Source organism: Rhagoletis pomonella, unplaced genomic scaffold, assembly GCF_013731165.1.
Source record: "Rhagoletis pomonella isolate Grant_MI unplaced genomic scaffold, Rhpom_1.0 Rhpom_scaffold_00006, whole genome shotgun sequence".
Taxonomy (NCBI): Eukaryota; Metazoa; Arthropoda; class Insecta; order Diptera; family Tephritidae; genus Rhagoletis; species Rhagoletis pomonella.
The window spans coordinates 61,499,126-61,515,614 of record NW_023458560.1 but is presented as its reverse complement, the minus strand read 5'-3'; the positions used below and the strand labels follow the sequence as shown (position 1 = coordinate 61,515,614).

The 16,489-nt window shown below is 35.5% G+C and overlaps 3 protein-coding genes across 4 annotated transcripts in view; 1 reads left to right on the top strand and 2 right to left on the bottom strand.

Moving 5' to 3' along the window:
* The window catches only part of LOC118741033 (threonine--tRNA ligase 1, cytoplasmic), a 575,984-nt gene that overhangs the window by 15,627 nt on the left and 543,868 nt on the right, over positions 1-16,489 (bottom strand). The gene's annotated exons all lie outside the window — the stretch shown is intronic.
* Positions 3,675-4,433, top strand: LOC118741054 (NADH dehydrogenase [ubiquinone] iron-sulfur protein 6, mitochondrial-like). Its single transcript, XM_036472864.1, has 3 exons — positions 3,675-3,914; positions 4,007-4,183; positions 4,262-4,433. Exons 1-3 carry the CDS (start codon positions 3,780-3,782, stop codon positions 4,331-4,333), a joined length of 384 nt encoding a protein of 127 aa, XP_036328757.1. The 5' UTR covers positions 3,675-3,779; the 3' UTR covers positions 4,334-4,433.
* Positions 7,003-11,377, bottom strand: LOC118741498. Its single transcript, XM_036473499.1, has 5 exons — positions 11,346-11,377; positions 11,126-11,304; positions 10,928-11,054; positions 10,568-10,859; positions 7,003-8,633 (listed from the first exon to the last, which is right to left on the bottom strand). The coding sequence occupies exons 1-5, from the start codon at positions 11,375-11,377 to the stop codon at positions 8,352-8,354; spliced, it is 912 nt and encodes a 303-aa protein (XP_036329392.1). The 3' UTR covers positions 7,003-8,351.

The window sequence follows — 16,489 nt, the reverse complement described above, 5'->3', positions numbered from 1 at the left end:
ATACGAGCCCGAGTATATTTGGGAAATCCCTCAAGGTTTCGAGGATAATCGTAACACTAGGTTCATTCCTTATCTTTTTGGACTAAAATCTGAAAAGTGTCAAAATGCCAGAGCGTAAGCAAAATGCGCTCACTAAAAGAGAGTAACAGGAAAAGTAAAGGAACGCAAAAAACCAAATTTTTAGTCCAAAGAATGGCAACAACAAAACTAACGTCAAATAAGAACAGAAATGTATGTACAAAACACATTCACACATGCACAAGCAAAATAAATACTTGCTATATCAATTATTTTTTGCCTCCTTCCAATTTCAATTCATTTCTTTTACTTTTTAGATTATTCTCACTTTTTGCGTATTCTTTAATTTCCGTTAATTTAAATTCAGTTGAGTTTGACACTTTTCAGGATTTTGCCAGAAAAAATTCTTCTGACTAAATCTGACTACTTCGGACTGATGAGAGCCGCTCTCACTAACTGTGGCTCTCTCATTTTTGCTGTCATTTCCGAGTTAAGGAACGCTTTTTGGACTAAATCTGACTACTTCGGACTTTTCCTGACTATTTCTGGGAGATAAGGAACGCGCATACTATCATTCTTGGCATTTGACAGCATACTTTTTCATTTGTAAAATGTTGCCAAACAAGAAGGTTCAAGCCTTGCAGGCTCTTAAAAGTTTGAGAAAATTAGAAAATCTGCATAAAGAGATGTATACTATTTTCAAATGAAAAATGGCTGCCTCTAAATTTGTAATTGCCTCCAAAATAAACGATGTTGCTACTCTGAAGAATTCTGCGAAATGAGAACATACATAGCTGTCAAACAACAAAAAATGACAGTTGAAAGCAAGCGAGCTCGCATACCGCTCGGTATGCGAGAAAAAACATGCTTCGTACTTTTTGCGGTCTACAAGTGCGATTTCTCGCATGCGTCGCCACGCAAGCGAGGTTTTCCAGCACGTGAAGACGGCCGGTTACATTTTGAGTTTAGTCCTTTTGAAATTAACAGTGCAGTGGGCGTTAAAAGTTGGCAAGGAATCTCGAACAATCCTAGATTGCCAACCTTTGGGGTATAAAAAAATTTTGCCTGAGTGTGCTTTCAAGCATCCCCTTCCTACTGCTTAATTAATTTTTTAATTGTTATTAGTGCAAATAAAAAATTTGTGCAAAGAAACAGCTCCATCGAGTCTAATTTTAAGTTTTATAGAAGCAAAACGGTTGGTATTCCAGACATACCAATGACATTTACATCCATCATTGTAAAGCCGGGTTAAACTACATAGATGAACTTACTTGTAAAAGTTTAGAGCTGGCCTTTGGGTATATTTTTTCCACTTTCTACAACTGATTTATGGGAGCGAACTCTTAAAAAGAGAACGCTACCCGGTTCTTGGCAGAACTTTTCTCACTTTCTAAAAACTGTAATGATGGGCGCCAAATGTGCTATTGCGCGAACTGGCCACCAAATTACGATAATTTGCATGAACGAAAGACACAAGATCACGTAAGAACAAAAGAGTGAAAAAAGTCAATTTTTTTTAGCGGGTTCTACGCCACCTTGTTTCACTGGAAAACGAGCGAAAAGTAAACAAAGCAAAGAAAACAACGAAAACCAAAATTAGCCAAAATTATTGTCAGCCACTTTAAACGCACAATTTAGGTAAAATGATGCAACAAAATGCTTTAAAATGTGTTGTCATGTTGAATTAACTCTTCTTTACTTGAATAAGGGCCGGTTACTCAATGTCTGGTTAACACTAATCTGCGGTTAAACATCGTTATCGACGTCTTCGACCAGGCATTGAGTAACCGGCCCTAAAATAGTGGTGCTCGTGATGTAAACAAACGCTCAGCTGACGAACCCGCTTTCGCAAACTTTTTTCTCAAAACCAGTTACAAATACAACTTCTTGTTCTTACGTGATCTTGTATTTTTGGTTCATGGATAATTTGTTACATTTGTTTGTGAAGTAAATGCTTCAAGAGATTTAAAATTTTCTACTCATCTATCGCCGTGGCATGACTTCACAGAAACATATGATTTTGACAGTTTTTTTTATTCGTTGGATTCTCAATCGTTTTACATGATTCAACAACTACAGGTTGTAGCAATCGTACAAAAACAACATTTACCGTTGGTATGAACTCCTTGTGTCATCAACATCTTTATCTATTCATATTCGTATGTATATGTATACCCTGCATACCAGGATTTCATAGAATTCTGAAAGGCTTCACAATTTTTTTATAATTTCCTTTAAGAAATCGTACAGAAATTTCTTTACTAGTTCTTGTCAACCGTTTCATATTCTGATTAGCACTAATCGGATGTAGAAGCTCCGGTTAAGTACAACGACTGCTTTATCGATCACATGTTACATGCATGATGTTGAAATCGTCGATAGAGTAGTGGTAGTGATAACCAGGCATTGAACAATCGGCCCTTAAAGATTTCGGGAGCATTTGTGTGTAGGGTATATATAGACGTATATGTGTATGTATACGCGGAGATGTAAATAAAGCAAAACAGACGATAATTTGACACAAGCGTGCTCATAAGAAGCATAGCTTCTATCCAAGAATGATAGAATACAAGATTGCGCCGATTGCAGCAGAATTCGTGAGAGTAATTTTAGCGTGACGTCATCGTAGAATTGACAACTGAGAGCGGCGAGAATGAGGGCGACTAGTGATGTGATGAATTGTCCCCAATACTCGGTTCCCAATACTTAAAAAAGATTTCGGTACCCTGTACTTCCTTTTCGGTATCCGATACCGATTATTTACATTAAACCCTCGCCATTATATGTGTAGCGTATTTAATTGTAGAATTGTATTTAAAAGAATTTTATTTTTATATAATCTTAATTTTAATTTAACGTGTTTTAAGTTTCAAAGAAGAAAAAATTCTGAAGTAATCAAAAATTTTCTTATTGATTTACATAAATTGAAAAAGAACTTAATTCAATAATTTCAAAAATAACAAAGTACAAAAATGAACAAAGTACAATAGTAAATAGTATTAACACTACAATATGCATTTCAGGTTTAGAAAAAACTTTCATTACTAATTTGTATGATATCGGTTAAAACACTTGAACTTATAGCCACAGAAAAATATTATTTCATCAGTTTTAACCTTAGTCGATCCAAGGTTCAAGAAAAATACTTTGACGGATGAAGAAGCCTTTCAGGGGAGAGATTCTGTAGCCAGTTAGCGACAAGTTTCGGATCAATATCGCACTTGTTGACTTACATATATTTGATATCAAACGTCGACAAAACCGATACCGATTCGAAAATTGTCGTTAACTGGTTACAGAATCTGTCCCACGCCTACAAAAATGATATCGGCCGATTCAGCTGGAACAAAAATGCTTCAAACAAGTAAGGGTTTCTCTGTATTATGGCATCGAACCGACATATATACATCTTTCATTTGAATCAGTAAAAAAGCTCTATTGGCTCTTACATTCGGGATTTGTTAGGCGTTTTTTCCATATTTTTGGCCTATGTGCGCTTTTATTCGAAACCTAAATGTTTCGGTACCGAGTATCGAGAGTATTGGGTACTTAAAAGTATTGACTCAGCACATCACTACTGCGGTCTACTATGACGTCACCACAACAGCTGATTCTGTCAAAATCACTGAGAGCCGAGTAGCGGTATCATCATCGGCGCCACCTCTGTATTCTCTCCACCGTGGCTTCTATCGCTATCACCTGTAATTGATGCGCCTTGATCGTTTTATCAGATTTGTTGGTGGTTAAAAAAAGTTTATTCCATGGTTTGCACAAAACTATCCACTGGATTGCAATTTTTAAGCCGCAATGGCTGTAACCGTGCTCTGGGATCGTCCGTCGTCCAAGCATGCCGTAACTACAGTAGCGATTTAGAAAAACCCACCCACACTGGTCAAGTATGTACCACAACTGCATCAGCCTATTACGCAAACGTTCCTATTTTGATTTTGCTACCGCAATGTAATGTGGATTCGTATATTTCAATTAGGTTTTCTATAAGGATGACTATCGCAACGTTCGCTTTGTAAACGCAAAACGATATGTAAATGAAAATTGGGGTATCAAATTGATTGATGAAGTGCCACCAATCGAAGTTATCGAAAGTGTCGCCTATTGCGATGGCGGTGATGCTAATTTGGGGCATCCGAATATCTATATCAATTTGGTAAATAAACGCAAATTATTGTAAAATTGATCATCCACATTTAAAATGTAATTATTTTATTATGCTATTTGTTTCAAGGATAAACCTGGTCCTCAAATCTGCGGCTACTGTGGGCTGAGGTTCGTAAAGAGAGATGGACACCACCACTAAATTTGTTTGCATCCATAAATGTATCTAAGATAAAGAATTAATTAAACTATATGTATAAAAATAAATTGTTTCAGTAGCTGACAATGCTACCTAATATGAATCCAAGGCGATAATTTTAAAAATTCGGTTTTTTTTTCTCCGAATTAATTTCAGTCAACCGCTCGGAGGCAAAGAACTATGGATGTTCATTCCTATTTGGGAGATTTAGCTAAGAATTTTAAAACTGCTTAAAACTTTTCTGTAAATTGTTTTTTTTTTTGGTGATATACATTTACTAAAAGAAAACATTTAATATTCTAACTGCTGCAATGAAAATAAAAGGTATACATGAAACAAACGACGAAGAAAAGAAATCGGCAATCTTTCAATTTAGATCTTATGACGACGACAGATAACGAATGTTTCTATGTCGTTACTATCTAGCGGTATGTGTACATCAGATCAATATCGAAAATGCTAACGGTGATACCAATTTTTTGTTTTTATTTAATTTTCAAACCACAACGCCAACGGTAATAGGCACTATTTAATATATTAATGTCCTACCAAGCGTTCGGTCTGCTTCAGCATGTTTCATGGTATTTCGTTGTCGATAATCTTCTCCATTGCATTCAGCATACAGCTGTCTTGTCGGCATGAATGATTTAGCTAAGAATTGGTCTATCCTTACGACTTTGGGAATAGTCGCGCTCTTCCGTAAGATAGATGTTTACTAGGTGTATCCATGCTTCAACCATTAGCCATTTACCAACGCTCATCCAACTGACCGCTGACTAGGTTTTTGAGATCTGAGGAGACATTTTATTTATTTTGAGGACAAGGGGGTGGACCTGGATCTCACGGAGTGTAAGTACGTACACCAAATCACTTACTATTAGCGTACGCTAGAAAATAAATCATTAAGGACCGCTTTCTCATGTAGGTTTTAAAATTTATCTGCCAGGTAAATCCACCTGTTACAAAGAAGGAATTCATACGCACTTGTCTAAGTTTATATCAAAGCAGTCTATGAGAAACACCCTTTGTGACGAGTTTATGATTTTTTACAAATATTTTTTTTTTACAAAAATAGTAATATTTCCGTCAAAGTTTTCGAAAAATATCTTAGGCCTTAGGCTATCTGCACACTTGTCGTCCAATCATAGTTGCGTTATCGTCTCGCCCTGAAATTTTGAGCCGAGCACATGCATTTCAAAGGAGATCTGCACACTTGTCGTTATCGGCTAGTTATCGGCAAATCGTAGAAGATGCAGAAACGGATAAGTACGGCACTGTCGTTTGCTAATCGTTGTGCACGCATTGTTTGTTTACATTTTATGGGGGAAAATTTGTGAAAAAGTTAATATTTGCATTAAAATTGTATAAAAATTAGTATTTTTTTGCATAAAATCTGTGGAAATTATTAAAAAGTGGATAATTGCATTAAAATTTAATAAATATGAGCGTTTTAACTATAAAATATGACGAAATTGTATTAAGTCTCTGTGTGCATACACAAAACACATTCCAGGAAAAGAAAAGAAGAGATATTACTGGAAAATTACGTCTAGAAATGTTGCAGCACAGTCTATATTTAAAAAATTGCAGGTTTTTGTAAATATTTCGCGAAAATATCAACCAAAAAAAACAGAAAATACCTGCTCCAAGTGAATTTTTAGACGCCAAATGAATTGAAATATCACGACCAAGTGTGCAGAAGTGTAATCGTCATGTAATCGTTGCTTCATGACGATAACTATGACTCAACTATGATTGGACGACCAATGAGCAGAAAGCCTAAATTTGAGCGAATCAATAAAATTCAACCGTTACGTTTTCGCAGTGATTTAACCGAAGTGACACATACAGGACAGGTAATAAATAGTCAGATATGTTATCAGGCAGATTCACTTTCGATTTGAGTTCAAAGTGACTTTGGTTAAAATTCGTCGGAAGTGAATTGCAGAGCCTGAACGAATTGAAACATAAGTACATATCATCCATGGTACAATAAAAACAGGTAGAAGCAAGGCACATTTAACAGGTAGTATCAGTAGAGCAAAAACAACATTTGCGTGTATTTTGTTGTTGCTTCTGGTATCGAAAGTGTCAAAAACTGTTCTGAATTGTTTCTTCTAAATCAAAGTGTGCCATGTGAAATACAAAAAATTATAAAAAATAAAAAATTGAAATTGGAAAAAATAAAAATTTATGCAACTTTCTTTCCTAGTAAATTTGTTTGCTTCTCGAAGCATTGATCCATCCTTTGCAAGGCCCAGTAATCAGCGGTCGTGCTGCCGAGTTGGGCGAACGTTCCAAAAGCTGCTATTCAATCGCTTGTTTTGTATGGAAAAAGGTTTCACATGCAAATGGATTTTAACAATTCAGAATTTTTGTGAGAAAAAATTAAAAATATTTGACATTTTCGAGACCAAATAATTTGAAAATAAATCAAATCAGCTGCTCTACTGATACTACACGGATATTCCCAGCCCTACTTAACACGATTAGACATGTCTGAGCACAACACAACGAAATCAAACGCACAAGTTTAAGTGCACACGTTAATATATGAGTGCGTATTTATATTTATATTGCACACATATATGCACATATGTATGTATTTGTATATGAAATTATATTTGTAACTCTAATTATATAAAACAATAAAAGTTTAGCCGAATAATTCAAATTAAATTCATATGACATTTAATTAAAAAAAAAAGAAAAATCCTTAACTAAGCTAATTTATTGGTAACATCAATTTAGAAGTCTAAAACTTTATAGCTCTCAGCACAAAAGCAATTTTAATCAATTGAATGTGCACGGGCAGAAAATTCATAAAACGTATTGGTTAAAGAATTTTGTCCATAGCTTTCAAATTATACATACATAGGTACGTATTAATATTTAAATATAGGATCAAATAATATCAAAGTCTTAAGGGTTGCCAAGATGTAATTTGATTATAAAACAAAAACAAAAAATAGTTTATAACTAAATGTTAAAGGCGTCAATGCGCTAATGAAAAAAATTAATTTTTACTTAGATTTAAGATATAAGTATGTATAATAAAATTGTATTTATGTATGTATGCATGTATATATGTAGTTTTCAAAAATTTTCTTTGTTCTTGTACTTTAGATGGATTTCATTGAAACTCAGTACTGCTGTATCCCATATTGGTTGCATCACAAATGCCAGTCGCATTTGATTCGACATCCCCTGGGATATCATGGCATCATTCAAATCCTTTAATTGAAAGCAGCCACACATAGATTAATCCATATCACGAATTAACTCGTGCTAACTAAAGAATCAAAGAAAAAATACTTTTGCGTAATATTCATCTCCTTCAACCGTCGTCTTATCGTCCCACCGTCATTGCACATATGTATGTATGTATGGCCCGGCGACGATATAGTTGTGTCTACATATGTTAAACGTAAACCGTTTCAACAAATAAACAATTCTCTATTACCATGCTCTTTCGCTTATGCCGTCGTTCACACAATAATAGGTTTGTTTTGGTTTAACGCAGAGGGGTGCGTTCCCGAAATAAATCACACAGTTCTGCTTGCGCTCCATGAAAATGCCCGTAATCAAATTAAAACATCAAGATATACGAAATAAATTCCATGAAAATAGTACAGAACCAGTATAGAATTGTACACTTGAAATTATGGACGTGTATGATTATATCCAAATGTGCACATCCTCTGTAAATCATTTACAAATTAGATTGAGATCAAATGATGGTTAATTGTAGATCATCAATTCATCTGTGTACGTTTACCATACTGTTTCTGTATCTTTTTCGATTGTTGTTGTGGATGCTGCGGTCATCTGTGTTGTCTGTTCTCATTTTTTTGCTGCTGCCGCTGCTGCTCTTGCAATGCTATCTGCCATCTGTAGTCTCAAATGAATTTCATCTAAAACACCAAACACTTAACGATCTAGTTACTAGTACATAGTATATCTGAATTTGAATATAGACGTGTAAGTTGCCAACAAGGATTCGGCCAATAAGCACCACTGGTCACCAGAGGTTCCGTGGTACGGCGTAGCCTTCTTTTGTTACGAAAATATTGCGATTCGAATATTCTTCTCTTTTGGCGATGTTGCCCTCCTTTTGCTTATTGGTACCGGCCCCAGCTGCGTTGTCGTACGTGGTAATTGTCTCAGTTTTGCCATCAATGGTACGTGTAATAGTTTTTGTTGTATTGCCTTGAGAATCCTTGATGATTTTCTTAGTCTCATAGCTACCATCCGGTTTACGTATGGTCTTCGACATGACGCTCTGGCTGAACATTTTCGGCCCCTACAGCAAAATGAATAGAATTTTTGATATGCATAATTACATACAAACATATGCACATACGGTGATTTTATAAAACACATCCATGAACACACACTAGCATCCTCATTCAACCATCTTCATAATACAAGCAATGAAATGAAAAATTATTAAAAATAAGAATGAATGAACCTTGGTCGTGCTTTGTTAGTGAAGTTTCGATTCGTTCATTTCTTAATCGTTTCATAATCCTGATAGTATGTGACAAAAAAACTGTATAGGCTTGATCGAATGAATGACCATCCTAATCACTTGTTCCGAGTCTATTCGATTGCTGAGTTTGAGGCCTTCTGTTGGACAAAATGGGGAGTATAAAGGTCTCTCAATAGAGGAAATTAGCCTATGGTTACAGAGTATGGAATAAATTAACTGACGATGACTTGTGTGCCGCTTGCGCTTTTCTCTCCACATGAATACCGCTGGTAAACCCAATTAAAGGTTAAAATTTAAATACTAATTAATAACGTTAAAGTAAGATATGTACAAAATTAACAATGAAACACTTATTTCTACCCTGGTTAACAGTCATTCGTCTTAGACGTTCCTAGCAGCGATGAACGTTGGCGAGTTTGATTGTAACTCATAAATTTCGTTCGTGTTGTTGTTGTTGTAGCGGCTACAACAACCCCGCCCAGGACGGTTGGTATCTCAGTCGTTGTCGTCAAGTTCCACTAACGGCAACCCTAGGAAGCGTGCAGCTTCTGTGGGGTTGGTCCACAGGGACAAGCCCGTTAGGGTTGTCGGGTTTTCCGGGCATGCGAAGAGATGTTTCGAGTCATGTGGGGTCTCTCCGCATACCGGACACTCATTCGGCACATCCTCGTTTCGTTTCAGTACTCGCTTCCAAAAACAATTAAATTAACGAGGAATTCCTTTCAACGATTATTGCGCATTTTTAGCTAAGAAATTCGAGTTTTTTTAATGCATCCGTTCAACAATTCGAATTCGGCGATCGAATTTTCGTAGTTTTGCACGAAACGCGGACTACGATGATTCAGTGATAGTTCCAATTCTTAGTAATAAAAATCAGAGAACAAAAATAACTAATACCTCGAATTTAAAAATTGAAAATGTTGCCTGAATTCTGAAATATAACGAAAACCAACGTTCATAGCAGTTATTAGATGAAAAATATTTTTTATTTCGCCGATAAGAGTTATGACCCAAGGTTTATTTTTACGTTGTTTAATAACAGTTATTGCCCAACGTTTATTTTTCACGTTGTTTGATAACCGTTATTGCCCAACGTTTATCTTTTAAGTTGCTTGATAAAAGTTATCATCCCACGTTTATTTTTTACATTGTCTCATATACGTTGTAAGATAGGAATATTGACGAAAACGGAGAAGAGGGAGATAAAGATGATGAAAATAAAAAGGAGTGAAATAACTGTTATCAGACAACTTAAAAATAAACGTTGGGTAATAACTGTTATCAAGCAACGTAAAAAATAAACGTTGGAAAATAACTATTATCTAGCAATGTAAAAAATAAACGTTGGGAAATAATTTTTATTGGCGACGGAAAACATATTTCTCCTGCATAACAGTTATCGAGCAACGTAAAAAACATTGGGTTATAACTCTTATCGGCGAAATAAAGAATATTTCTGGTCTTATAGCTGTTACGGAACAACGTTTTTCGATACAACTTAACTGTTTTGTCCCTGATATAAATAATATAAAACCATCAAATTCTGTGCGATGATTTTGATTGCCACCTTGCATATTTCTTTTGCAGAGAACATACTCGGGGTATACCAAGTATGTATGTCCATTATTCATTCACATCCAACGAGGATAAAAAATAATATATCTTTATTTTAATTTTAGAGACCGGTGATGATGTCATCGAGACGAAGCACTCATTAGATAAAAAATCAAAACTAATGTGCATACCTGATACGTGCCCTCGAAGACCCCTCCGCCAAATGGCGTAGGATTACGTGGTATCATGGGAGTCATTGGTGTCATCATGTCCGGACGTGGACGTGGCATACGTGATTGCTTCGGAGCATCGTCACTATCCAGAGTGCCATGTATTTTACCCAAAATTTTCTCTTCATCACTTAATTTCTTTTTACCTAAGGGGTTGCGAACAGCCTTGCTGTCATTGCGTGGTAAGATATTCGGCAAATCCTCATTGGGGGACAAGCGTTGCATTAACGAATGCAATTGATCGGCATAAATTCTGAAAGATGAATTTGTATGTTGAGCGATTGAAGCACTAATTCTTTTCACTTATGAAAATTTACTTACTCCCCATCCAAGTCAGTGTCCATGATTTCACCTTTCGTCTTTTCAAATTCCTTCAAAATGTCTATGTTTTCAAAGCCAGGTTTCAAAAAATCTTCCTTCAAGTCTTTATCAATCTTAATATCGTCATCTAATTTTTTTTTTGGAAAAATCATGAATTTCATTGGATTTATGTACTCCAAATTGATATTCAGCAAATACCTTCCAATTCACTCACTGCTTCCAAGATTTGTTGCATTTGACGCTCGAAGTGCTTTTGTAACTCCAAAGGATTTGTAAAGGTTTGAAAAGAGAATTTGCGATTATCATCAAAGAGTTCGTCATCTGTTTCAGCTTCTTCAAACCACTGCGGTTTACGAAATTCGTCCTTTGCAGTTCCTCTAAATAAACAGAAAACAAATTTAGATACACATACTTACACATGAGGCCTTGAGAGCCAGAGTAGCCTGACATTTCAAAAAAAAGTTGAGGTGCACCTTAAAATGCATTACTAGAATCGAAACGGTAATAGCCCGAGGCACGCCCTTTTAGATATCTTTTACTTTTACATCACGTAGATGCAATGAACCTTTTAGTAAAAACCTGCATTTATTTTTTATAGATCCTTATTTCCCATATCACTAAAAATTTTCTTTTTTGTAGATAGGCTCCTCTGGCCCTCATGGCCTCATACATATGCATGAACCAAACAGACACATAAGATAAAGAATAATTTGACACAACGGCATGATTTTTAGAAGAATTTGCATAATAAAAATGATTTTTCATGCGTTCAACAATTTCGCGGTTTTCTCCGTTCTCTTCGCTGTTTACTTCTTACAACAAAGATGGCGTCGAGATTTCGGCAGCTAGAAAATAACTTTTTTCGTTCTTTCCTTCCCGCGTGATCTTGTGTCTTTCGTTCATGATACATATGTATGTCGATATAAAGGCCCGTCCACATAGAACTTTGGCGTTGCGTTGGCGTTGGCGTCGCTTCAACAGCTGACTATGAATACATGAATTCAAATGCAGCCGTCCACATAGCCAAAATTCGACAACGCTCACGCCAACACAAAGCAAAAAGATGGCCAACTCTCAACTTTTCGCGTGCGTCGCTCGTCAGCTGTTGCGAATAAATAAAATTATGTGAAATATTTTTCCTTTTTAATCAAGTGCGGGCAAGAAATATCGTTTTTAATGCAATTATTGATATGAAATATTAATTTATCTGTCGTTAATATGTTAATTTAGTGGCCCAAGGATTCGCCGCCAAGCGTTCATTGTAGCAAGCATACTTTTAACGTGCGTTCTGTCAAACCAACGCCAACGCCAAAGCCAACGCCAAAGTTCTATGTGGACCGGCCTTAAGAGTTTTCATAATTTAATAATAGGGGTATTCTCTGAGTCTTGCAAAGCCCTTGCACGGTGCACAGATTGCACGGTAAAAACCGGTTTTCGTATGGGGCTGAAGAAAAATCATGTACCTATTAATATGTACATATTTTAGTCTGGCTACCCCGTTTTATATGGGACTTACAAGTATTATCCTAATCAGAGACTGTGCGAAATTATAGGCAATTTGAATATAGTCAACAAAAAAATTAAAATAAGTTTAAATGGTTAAATGTTTAAGAAGTAAAAATGATGATTTATATTTTCTGAGATTGCGTACATATGTTTAGATTTAATAATTTATATCTTCAGTACGTTTTAACTAAATACTGCTTTTAATGGCAACGTAAGCTCTTCCTAATAAAGTCTTGAGCAACGCAGCAGAGTGCTCAGCAAGACTTCAATACCGAGTTTTGCCGGACAAGCAAACCCATATTCGTGTGAATGAAGTCCGAGTCCAATCAGTATTGGTGTTGAAACGAATAAATATGCTGGTAACACTCAAAGGATAAATTTCAATATGCGCAGCCTCCGATTAGTGTCCTGGCCAAAGTATTTACTCAAATATATACATAATTTGCAATATATCGATCGATTTTTTTGCTTCTTTCACGAGAAACAAACACACAAGCTTCATGAATATCTATCTACTTCGAATTGCAATATTAAAAATAATCTGTTTTTGGTTTTTCGGCGTCCTCATTCATTTTGCACATTTTACGCAAGATATCCATTTTTTACGCTTTCCAAGCACCGCTGCGACAACACAATGAAATCAAATCAGAATAACCCTTCACCTGAGCAATTGGATTCCAAGTCCAAATCACGATTCCTATCAATCCTCTCAATACACTAATTCACTACCCACAATGGCGTCCAAACACCTTATCTGTTGGAAAATATTAATTTCCTGTTTTGTTTTTGCCTTGAATTGCAATATTTTATCAATTTTCCGTAGCCGCTGCAAGGAAAAGAATTTGCTCGAAATTTTCTCTCTGCTGTCACTCTTTATCTTTTTTAATCTCTGCTGCCTACCGTTCCGTTCTCCGGGTTTATCCTTTGCAGCTCTATTCGCTTTTGATTCTTGACAGTTGCGATTGTGTAATATTTTGGGAAATTATCCAGCTGATGGTGTTTGTTGTGGGAAATTATTACGTGTTTTCCCAAGCGGCCCGTCGCCAAATTTGGCACAAACGGTTAATTTTGATCTTGTAAAAAATTGTTTGTGAAAATTTCAAAATCTGTGATGCACATTTGTTAAACTAGAATTTTTAAAACTTAAGCTTAAAGTAAGCTTCCAATATTAAGTGTTAAATATGCGTCTTTAAAATTAAGTTTATTTTAATTTTTTCAAATGATAAAAAAGGAATATCTATAAATCACTTAACTTTAGCTGTAATATCATTTATTTTATATATGTATATTAATTATTTTATATATGTAATTTATTATTTTAGTAGTAGAATGTACATGTTTACGACAAAACCACGACAAAATACGTTAGTTTTATTAGTTTTTTAGTTATGAATTATTAAAATTAATATATCTCCACCTGAAATGCAAAAGGACGTAACAAACATTATTGAAATGCAAAAAGTCATAATAATAATAATAGATTGGCGCTTACACATATGTTAGTGTTTGGCCGAGCTTCTCCTCCGATTTGTGGCGTGCGCCTTGATGTTGTCATAACTAATAAAAATTTCAAAATTCACTTCTTGATTTATATGATGGACTTCATCGAATTACAACTCCCCACATCATTTTATGAAAAAAAATTAAAATATTAGTCACGACATTCCATTTCATTTACGATGTTACGTCTTTTTGAATTTCAGGTGACGATGTATATTATTGAAAAATTATTCATACGTTTAAAAAAATATTACGCTTTTTTTTTAAGTGTTTTATAAACCTTTGCTTGTTGGGTATGTATACACATACAAAGGTAGTAGGTAGTAGGTGGTAGATATGTAGTGGGTTCATGCGCCGCAAATATGTCGTCTTCCATACTATTCATGGCAACTTCCATAAGAATTGCTCTACTTTTCTGTCTTTCTTTCTCTATGCTGGCTGCTTGCTTGCTCTATAGGTTGAAGTCATACCATTTGGATCCACCGACCAAGCAGAAATGTCCATTTCGGAAGTTTGTGCGCCGTCTTGATCCTACACACTATGCGCATAATCTGTCAATTCGACAACTTCTCCTTTAGTGGGCTTATGCGCTGCAAACGGCAGTGTCCTCAACCGGTTCTCAACATTTTCATTTTGTTGACAGATAGCTTGCGTTTAATACAGCACTTCCCGCCAATCCACACCTGCAATAAATCTTTCGAAGTATTTTACATTTCATTAATTAATAATACCTTTCCTTTCTCCATGTACTTGAGTCTTTTGATGGTGAACCAAGTGCATTTAGAGTATTTGCAACCTACTGCCAAAACGCGTACACTTCCTCCTTGGGTCGCATTTGAAATCCCTGCTCAATATCGCTTTTGGTTGCCAATTATTTCAGTCAATGCAGGATCGTAAATTTCGAAGACTGATCGAAACAAAGACAAAGTTACCAAACTGAGAAAATTTCTATTCGTGTCGAAATGTATAATATGGGTGATAAAAAAAACTTCCGATTGAAAACTTTTTGACAAATAATTTGATTTACAATTATTAAAACCAAATCGTAATTTTATCCGAAGAGTTGAAACGCGTTTTCACTTCACAGAACAAGAATTCACCGCCCATGTTGGTTTTTCTTTTCGTGCTCAAATACGACACATTATAAAACTACTGATTTTTTATTTATATAAATAAATATATGCACATTATTATTGAAAACGCAGTTATTTCACATTTGTTAAATTCATTAAACGCTTAAATAACTTACATTTAGATATGTAACAATATATGTAGCTCAGGTATATGTGATTGTATTCATTATTCATGGTAAACAAACTCCATTTGATTATAATTGCAATTAGTTACATATATGTACTTGAAATATTTTATAGTTTAATTTATCCCATTTTTGGTATACTCTTCCATTATGCTTTAATATTTTTCGTACGAGCTCAACATACATATATATGTACATATCAGAGCGTACTTTTTTTATGTGAATGTTATGTACGTATAATTTGTAAAATTAAGATTAATTCTAATATATAGGGGTTTTAAACTTATTTTATGTAATGTATGTGATAACTTTACTGAAACACAGGCCTGGTTGTCAGGTATGTTTGTATCCTTTAGATAATAAACGTTTCCAAAGTTGCGTTTTGATAAACCAATGTAATTTAAATTCGCAATGTGACCATTTTTATTGGTGTCATTTCTTAGGGCCAGTTTTTCAGTGCACGGCCGTAGTTTAAACTCAGTTTAAACGCCCGATCTGGCTGGTTTAAACTAAGATCAGCCAATCAAATGTCAGCCAGCTGTTTAATTTAAACTCAGTTTACTTAATCTAAGTTTAAACTGGCACTGAAAAACTGGCCCTTATAGTATAACAGTGGATTGCAATGAAGCAACCAAATTAATGGGCGCCCTTATGCTGATTTGACTTCTCAATATTTTATTTATATCTTAGCCGACATTTTCTTTATCATGTTCACATAATGATTGGGTTTTGGCCACAGCCAATTTCCACATTTTGTTTTCATCAGCGCACTTGGTGGTGATGGCGTTACGAACCTCCTTCTCCGAAACTTGACACACCTACGTGTAACAGCAAATATAATGTCTTGTATGGCTAATGGATTAAGCATTTTCTTAAGTGGTTTATTATGATCTTTAAAAGCAGGCGACGGCTTCCCGGTCATAGAATGTGTGGCTAAGGTTTCGCGATTAAAGATGGCCATCATTAGTTTTCGTGTCGCTATTGATGCAGAAGTCCAGCTGATGGCATCAAAAATCTTCGTAGGTATACGAGTGTTGTTCGGTCCTATCGAACAGTAAGCAACTTTCGGTTCCGATTTATTCTTAGACGCAGTACTTTGGGCATCACTTCTCTGTTGTGGGTCGATGGGTAATTTTAGTAAGCTTGCGTTATTACGATTTGTGGGAAATGATAGAAGAGGCTGCGGATGGGCCACATCGCAGCTTTGTTGTTCACAACACTGTGGAGTCTCTGGTGAAAATTCCCGCACTTCATACAGGGTGTCCCAGAAGTAACGTGCCAAACTTTAGGGGAAGGTA

Coding starts and splice junctions, on each gene's coding strand:
- LOC118741054 (XM_036472864.1), top strand. CDS start 3,780: ATGGTTTGCACAAAACTATCCACTGGATTGCAATTTTTAAGCCGCAAT. Junction 3,915..4,006: donor AACCCACCCACACTGGTCAA/GTATGTACCACA, acceptor TATTTCAATTAG/GTTTTCTATAAGGATGACTA. Junction 4,184..4,261: donor CGAATATCTATATCAATTTG/GTAAATAAACGC, acceptor ATTTGTTTCAAG/GATAAACCTGGTCCTCAAAT.
- LOC118741498 (XM_036473499.1), bottom strand. CDS start 11,377: ATGTCAGGCTACTCTGGCTCTCAAGGCCTCAT. Junction 11,055..11,125: donor AGCAGTGAGTGAATTGGAAG/GTATTTGCTGAA, acceptor AAAAAAAATTAG/ATGACGATATTAAGATTGAT. Junction 10,860..10,927: donor GACACTGACTTGGATGGGGA/GTAAGTAAATTT, acceptor TTCATCTTTCAG/AATTTATGCCGATCAATTGC.